Source organism: Nannobrachium achirus (assembly GCF_963921795.1).
Source record: "Nannobrachium achirus genome assembly, chromosome: 16".
NCBI classification, from domain to species: Eukaryota; Metazoa; Chordata; class Actinopteri; order Myctophiformes; family Myctophidae; genus Nannobrachium; species Nannobrachium achirus.
Window position 1 is genome coordinate 61,475,836 of NC_137823.1, and position 7,851 is coordinate 61,483,686.

Here is a 7,851-nt window from a genome sequence, read left to right on the forward strand (position 1 = left end):
GCTGTATGATGTTTCTCTCCTAAGCTTCTTCTTCTATGCTAGCCTCTTATCTGAGCCAAAGTCTTAATTATAGGCAGGAATCCTGCTGTGACACTCTCTGGTCAAGGCCCTCTCTTGGCAACACTAGAAATGAGACGATCACTTAGCACTCCAAACCACAACAATAACCCTCATTGGCTCGCTGCCAGACATTCACACTACAAGCAATTACTGGCTGGAGGGGCTGGAGAGGGGGGGGGGGGGGGGGGTGAGTGAGTGTGCAGTGTGCACACATGCATGGTTTGATTTGGAATAGAACTGAGGGGCTTGCCGTACGACAAACAGTGAATAGCTCACAACACAAATAGCTCACAAGCTTGTAGAATGTTTGTTTTGATTTGTTTTTGGGCTTTTATGCCTTTAAAGTCTACTAGACTATTATTGATAGGACAGTAATAATCAGGAAATGGGGGGAGAGAGATGGGGAGTGACAAACAGCAAAGGTTGCCGGGAACGGGATTCGAACCTGCGACATGCTGCCAGGCATCAGAGCCTACGTATGTGGTATGCGCCTAGACCCCTAGGCCAGCAGGCCACCAAGCTTGTAGAATTTTGACAAATTTTGATAAATACCGTACATTCTGATATTATCGAACACACATTTCAAACATATACCCAAAAGGAAATACATGTATTTAATTCAGTCTGATCAAGGGTAGGGATAAAACATATCCCCACCAGTGACCTGATCCCCAAAAGACTGACTGACGAGAGGGGGGATTTCAAAAGTAGAGTCATGGACTACCCCCCCCCCCCCCCCCCCTCCCTCCATCAAATAACACTGCATGGGGTGCATTTGAGGGTCTGTGCAGCAGTATTGTGCATGCGTGTGAGTTACCTGACAGGTGCACTCGGTGCAGTCATCCACGGTCCACTCGTCCCTGTTCTTGCGCACGATGCCGTTGTGAATGCAGACGCCGCTGTGAATGCCGATGCGGTTCTTTATCAGCTTGTTCTCGTCCGTCTGGGGGTTGGGGGCGGGGGGGGGGGGGGGACAGACAGGGAGACGGATATCAGATATTAATATGGAATGAAGAAAGAACGCCTGGCTATCTGCAAAATACATCGCAGGGCCCACTGTGATAGACAGACATACAGAGACAGACGGACAAACAGAAAGACAGACGGACAGACAAACAAAGACAGATGGAACGACAGACAGAGAGACAAAGAGAGAGACACGAATGGACAGACAGAGAGACGGATGGACAGACAGACGGACAGAGACAGTTAGGCCTGTCACAATTATTACATAATCGTCTAATCACAATGATTTGATTTTTTTTCCATAATCGTCATAATCGTTTCCATGTTGAGAAATGTTAATATAGTTTCAAACACTTTCAAAACGTATTGGAAATAGCAGATCTACAAGCTTATGCGACGTGTTGTGAGCTTATAGATCGGCTATTTCCACTATCAGTGTTGTATGTCAGTAATTTCTTTGTATATTTAAGTTATGTGTCATAAATTGCCATGTGTGCAACTTGAAAGCCTAAAAGCCAAACAGGAATGTGACTTGTCAACGACAAAAATACAATTAAATCGTTGATCGCTATTATTTGAGTGGCAATTACTGGTCATGTAAGATGTCATAATGGTGACAGCCCTAGTAGAGACGGTGTCTCACCAGTTTGCGGAGGTCGTTGGACAGCTCTTTGACCACCACACCCAGTCCCTTCAGCTCCTTGAACATGCTGGCCAGGTCGTCACAGGAGAAGCCACACACCATCTGCAGATCTGGACACACAAACAGCATGATTGTGGATCGCTTTTGGTTGATAGGAATTTTCATTTTACTGTGAACTTCAAACGTAAATAACGGAGCAATCACTCATTCAGGCTTATTGTCGTGTTCTGTTTTATTTGTAGTGGTAATTTTAGGTTTACTTTACTTAGGCTTATTCCAGATGATTAAACCCAGACTGGCTGAGGAACTCGGCAATACAATGTGTGTATAGGCATTAGGCAGGGGTGTCACACCAAATTCTGGGCCCTGGGTACAAGGATTCACTCACATTTTGTGCTTTAACTATTGAGAAATAGCAGATATACAAGCTCACAGCGCGGCACCAAGTGCCGCGCTGTGAGCTTGTAGATCTGCTATTTTTGAAAAATGATGAAAATTTGTGCAAGTTTTTGAAGATTTCAAATTCTATGTTTCTATGTCAGTGGTGCTCAAACCTTTTCATGTGAAGGACCCCCAAAATGATATGTATTTGGCCACGGACCCCCATCTCAAAATATTTAGTTCTAGGGACCCCCCAGAAGCAAAATTTGAAAAATTTAGAAAAAAAAAAAAAAAAAAAAAAAAAACATAAATTAAAAGATTTGCGACTTTTCAAAAAGCTAAAGCATCAAATAATTCCAGGCCCCTCCACCTTGGGCCCTAGTAACTCAGTCTCACTTCCCCCCCCCCCCCCGTGTGACGCCCTTGGTATAGGTTCACATGGCACAGCCTCAGCAGCAGCAGCAGTGTTTACCTTTGGTCTTATGGCCGGTGTACTCTGTTCTGATCGCCGAGGAGCCGTTGAGATTCTCCAGGATCAGGGTGTCGGTCGGTATGGCTGAGAAAAAAAGACCACAACAACATAATGATAATGTAAGCCCAACAAGAAGAAGTATCACATAAACTGAGCCTCAACAAGCAAACTCTCTCCAGGTTCATCCAAGGAATTTGGGTGCATTACGAGTGACAGGAAAATTGTTCTCTGTGTAGTAGTAGGGAGTTAAACACACTCACAGGGACGTGCAGAGAATGTTAGAGAGGCAGAGGCTGAACTTTCTAAAAGGGCCTTTTAGTGAAAATATCGAAAATAGCAGACCTCCAAGCTCACAACGCGTCGGAGCTTGGAGGTCAGCTATTTCCGGTGCTTGATACCACATTGAACTAAGCATAATCAAGTCAATACTGGAGATGTGGCGTAACGGCATGGGTTTCTACACAGAGAGGGCAATTCTTTCAACATAAGATGCTGCATTCAAGTTCAGGAGAGTCTGGACAAAGGCAATTCTCTTGAATGCTGCCTTCAGCTATGGCATGGAAAGAGGGGGCATTTGCATTTCTTTCACCATAGTAAAAACTGCATTCATGGTCTGGACGAGAGGGCACATTTTACAGATGGCTAAAAGGGCAGGGGCTCAAGCCCCCTTTGATGTCTATGTGTGCACGTGACGTGCCTGCACTGCACACCCACATTATCTTAAATCACAACTAAAGGGATTAAAGGCAATGTGTTCCTCCAGCCCAGAGAAAAGTACTTTGTAAATTCATACTCTTCTGAGATGTTTGCAAACTGAGTTAATGAGAGGTAAACGCCTCCTTGAGGACTTCATACGAGCGGCTGTACACATTCCTTCAACTAAGGGGATTTGGCAGAGCAGAAGGAGCACAGATGATGCATGAATACAAAAGAGGGTTTGCTCTCTGATTACTCACAGTTCTGGCAGCCTTTGTTGCGCAGGATTGCGTCCAGAGTGGTTCCAAACACAAAGCGCACGTTCTGCAGCACCCCCTGCAAGCATCAGAGCTGACTTTAGGCTGTGAGCTGCACAATACCGAGCCAACCCTCCCCACATTACAGCTGTGAGCTGCACAATACCAACCAAGGACGTGCTGGCCATTGGGAAAAGCGGGACAACTCCCGAACGGCCGGTTGATTCCCGGCCGGTCCAGGCCGGCCATTAGGAAAAGAATGTAAATAAAACGTCGGCCTTTGTTCCATTTTGGGGGCTGGGCGGCCAACAAAGTAAATCGTCACTGTCGAGCAGAAACCTCGTATCTCCAAGTTTCAGATTCGTTTTTTCGCAAAGCAAAGCCCTGCTTCATCACACAAGGCCGTCGCACAAAAGTAGTGAAAACAGCAGATCTACAAGCACACAACGCCTCGCACCGCGAGGCGTTGTGTGCTTGTAGATCGGCTGTTTTCACTAGTTTAAATTGTTTTTAAAATTATAAATACAAAACAAACGGTTTTGGACATACAAGGTTTCCACCCAATATCGACAAAATATAACTCATGTAATTGGCCCACTGGCTTGTCACTTTGTCACAAATCTTTGAGTAGCAGCAGCGCTATGGAGAGAGATCTCTCTCTATAGCGCGCAATGAGGGCCTCTCCAACTCTTTTTCCCGGGCTGAATCAGGGGCCCAGCATGTCCCTGATACCAAGCCAACCCTCCCCACATTACAGCTGTGAGCTGCACAATACCAAGCCAACCCTCCCCACATTACAACACAACAACACCAACACAGAAACCAGCGATAAATCATCAGGCTGCGCTGCTGCGTAAGCGCGCCTGAACACATTCACTGTGCGCACAGCATTTCATACAGCCTACTAATCTCTCTCTCACGCAACAATTACACACTTCAAAGTCATACATTTGGCCTCCTCTCAGTAAAATCATCAATGTCTTATCATAGGCTACTATCCAGTGGTGTAAAGTAACTAAGTACATTTACTTAAGTACTGTACTTGAGGTATTTGTACTTTACTTACTACATTTTCCAATACTTTTACTTCTACTCCACTACATCTCAGAGGCAAATATTGTACTTTTACTACACTACAATTATTTGAAAATGTTAGTTACCAGTTACTTTGTAGATTTTGATTATTGTTAGTACAAAACAAACATTAACCACTTCAGCCCCCATAGCCTCATACATTCAGCCTGAATGTTTCAAAATAGCCTGAATGATTCAGGCTATTTTGAAACGATTTTTATACATTTGATATATTTGAAATCTTGTGAAATGGGATTGTGCATAATAAGTTGTAGCCTACTTTCTACTTTTGATAGTAGGTCTACCAATACTTTTATACTTTTACTCAAGTAACGTTTGAATTCCGGACTTTCACTTGTAACATCGCAGTATTGATACTTTTTACTTAAGTAAACAAATGTAGGAGCGACTTTTTCCACCACTGCTCCAATCCCATCCCAGTGCAGTTAATGGACCTGTAGTCTATTTGACTAAAATAGCCGTATACACGCTCGGAGTTCAATGAATAGGGTTCTGTGCATCCAAATCCAATAATGCAGTGTTTCTCAAAGTTGTGGATTCCAGTGACTCTGCTTTGGGTTCCTTTAGGAGGGTCTAAATCGACTCTTTCAAGTCTGTAACTCTGACAGTGTACAAATGGAACCAAATGGACCCTAGCCGGTCCATTTGGTTCCATTTGCACACTGTCAGAGTTAAGGGGAGGACCTTGGAATTTAAAAGTTTGAGAAACACCGCAATAAAGTGTTGCGCACACACCAAAATACCTATGAGTGGAATCCGCAATCCGCCAATACATTTCAATGAGAATTGAGCGTTGTTTTGCTGAAATCCTCTACTGGCATGAAACCGCTATACATTCTCGAAATGCATTGGCGGAATGCGGATTCCACTCTCATGGGTATGTTTGGTGTGACAGGTGTGTGCGCACAGCGCACCCTAATGCGTAATGTTCACGGTGTCTCGGTTCTCCTCACCATGAATCGGTCCTTCACGGCTCCCTTGCCGATGCGCAGCTTGGCGCTGGCCGGCGTCTCCAGCGTCAGGATGCTCTGGATGGGCGCGTCCAGCTCCGCCACGTTCACCTCCTCGCAGCCGGCGAAGAGCTGCGCGCGGTCCTCCTGCACGAACAGCGTGATGTTCTTCCAGTGGCCCGTGGCCAGGTCCGCGTCCTCGATGCTCACCACCTGCTGCTTGTTCTCCGTGGAGTAGACGATGTCCAGCGTGTTGGCCTTGCCGTTGGACACGAGCTCGAACACGGGGCCCGAGCCGTCCGTCTTCTCCACGGTCAGCAGGGCTCCGCGCGTCCGCTTGAACTGCTTGAAGTTGAGCAGCAGCAGGAAGCCCCGCTCGGCGTGTATGGAGTCCACCAGGTCCCTGAAGGCGTCCTCGGGGACCGGGGGGATCAGGTCGGGGTTGAGGATCTTGTAGGCGGGGCTGTACGGGTCGTCTCCCTTCACCAGGGTCACGCCGTGGTTCTTCTTGGGGACCTGGACCACCTCGAACAGGTCGAACACGCTACTGTCTTCTAGGCTCTCTGCGCGTAAAATGGATAAGCGGTCATCCTTTTTGTTTTGGCGCACAGCTCTAATAGCAGTGGTTCTCAATCAAACTTTGACATTTGAATGTCTCCCCTTAACTTTGACAGTGTACAAAATGGAACCAAATGGACCCGTCAGGGTTCATTTGGTTCCATGTGTACACTGTCAGAGTTACGGACTTGTATGGGTCAATTTAGACCCCCATAAAGGAACCTATATAGAGAGTCTCTCAAATCCACTTGTCTTGAGAACCACAGCTATATAGCGCTGATTGATTGCACAATGAACAAGCCGGGTATGTAGCTATGATTTATTTGAATCAGCAATTTATTTAATTTTTTCTTCGTTAAAAGAAATATCAAAGCTTGAGTTAAAATAGCGTGAACTCACCTGCTACTCGTGCGCTGTCGCAGCTCCATGAAAGCATCAATAACAAAAATATCCCTGTCAATTTCATGATCGAGCAATATTTCGGTGCCTACAATGACAGAACATGAACAATTATTATTCACTCGATGTCAAAATGTCAAAAATAAAAATCCACTTTTGTGATCAATTAAAATGCTGGATTTGGAAGGATTCAATAAATTATGTCACATAATTATGTATGTGTAGGCTATATTATAGGCTTTCTAGAGTATTGCTTACCCACCTGTTTATAACGAAAGCAGCCGACAAAAAAATATTAAATCCACAAAAATGTATAGAAATCCAATAATAGTCCTTTTGAGAATAAAAAAAGAAAATAATGTTTCAATGAAAAGGTCCAATATTTCAGCGCAGTTAAATCCTAGGTGCTTTTAGGCTATGTAATATGTGGATGTTGTCCTTGGTGTTGTTAATCGCGGCCGCTAAAAAACGAAGTTTAAGCCGAAGGGACAAAGTGCCATTTAAATAGTTTCGTGAAATTCCTAAGAAGTCCTCTCGCCCAATCAGATCGTGGAGAGAAAAAAAAGGGACGAGCCTATAGCCCTGTACCTCACTGTGAGTGTGAGTACTGGTGGACAGTGGCGTCAGTTCAGCAAAAGCTAAGGTATGGCAACATGACCGGCACCAGTCATGTTGCCATACCTTAGCAACAGGCATGATGAATTTATTTTAAGAAGTGTATTTCATTTTTTCCCCACTGTAGCCAAGGTCTGGCAGCTGCCATACCTATAGGCTATAGCCATACCCAATTGACGCCTCTGGTGGTGGAAAAAGTACTTAGATTTTAAGTAAAAGTATCAATACTGCAATATAAAAAAATACTCTTTACAAGTTAAAGTCTGGGATTAAAAATGTACTTGAGTAAAAGTACAAAAAGTATTGTCTTCAAAATGTACTTAAAGTACCTAAAGTAAAAGTACTCATTATGCAGAATGTTTTGAAGTTTTCAAATGTATAACAATTCTTTTTAAATAGCATTGTGAGCTTGTAGATCGGCTATCTTCAAATGTAGGCCTATATAGGGCTGAAGTGGTTAATGTAGTTTTGTATTAATAATCAAAATCTATAAATTAGTAGCCTAACTAAAGTTTTCAAATGTATAAATGTAGTGGAGTAAAAGTAGTAAAGTAATTGGATCCGAGATGTAGGCTAGAAGTAAAAGTATTGGAAATTGGAAATACTCCAGTAAAGTACAAATACCTCAAAAGGTTACTTAAGTATACAGTAAATGTACATAGTTACTTTACAACACTGCATATGCACACAAGGAGAGAGAGAGAGAGAGAGAGGGGGGGGGGAGGAGAGAGAGAGAGAGAGAGAGAGAGAGAGAGAGAG

General features: G+C 44.1%; 1 protein-coding gene across 1 annotated transcript in view; it reads right to left on the reverse strand.

The window, feature by feature from the left end:
* thbs1b (thrombospondin 1b) overlaps window positions 1–6,869 on the reverse strand; it is a 30,584-nt gene extending 23,715 nt beyond the window's left edge. The window contains exons 1-7 of the mRNA XM_080745104.1: window positions 6,740–6,869; window positions 6,478–6,565; window positions 5,524–6,083; window positions 3,479–3,554; window positions 2,523–2,606; window positions 1,670–1,779; window positions 878–1,003 (exon numbers count right to left, since the gene is read on the reverse strand). Coding sequence (XP_080601230.1) covers window positions 878–1,003; window positions 1,670–1,779; window positions 2,523–2,606; window positions 3,479–3,554; window positions 5,524–6,083; window positions 6,478–6,544 — 1,023 coding nt within the window. The 5' untranslated portion in view covers window positions 6,545–6,565; window positions 6,740–6,869. The remainder of the gene's footprint in view (window positions 1–877; window positions 1,004–1,669; window positions 1,780–2,522; window positions 2,607–3,478; window positions 3,555–5,523; window positions 6,084–6,477; window positions 6,566–6,739) is intronic.
* Window positions 6,870–7,851: the final 982 nt, after the last annotated feature.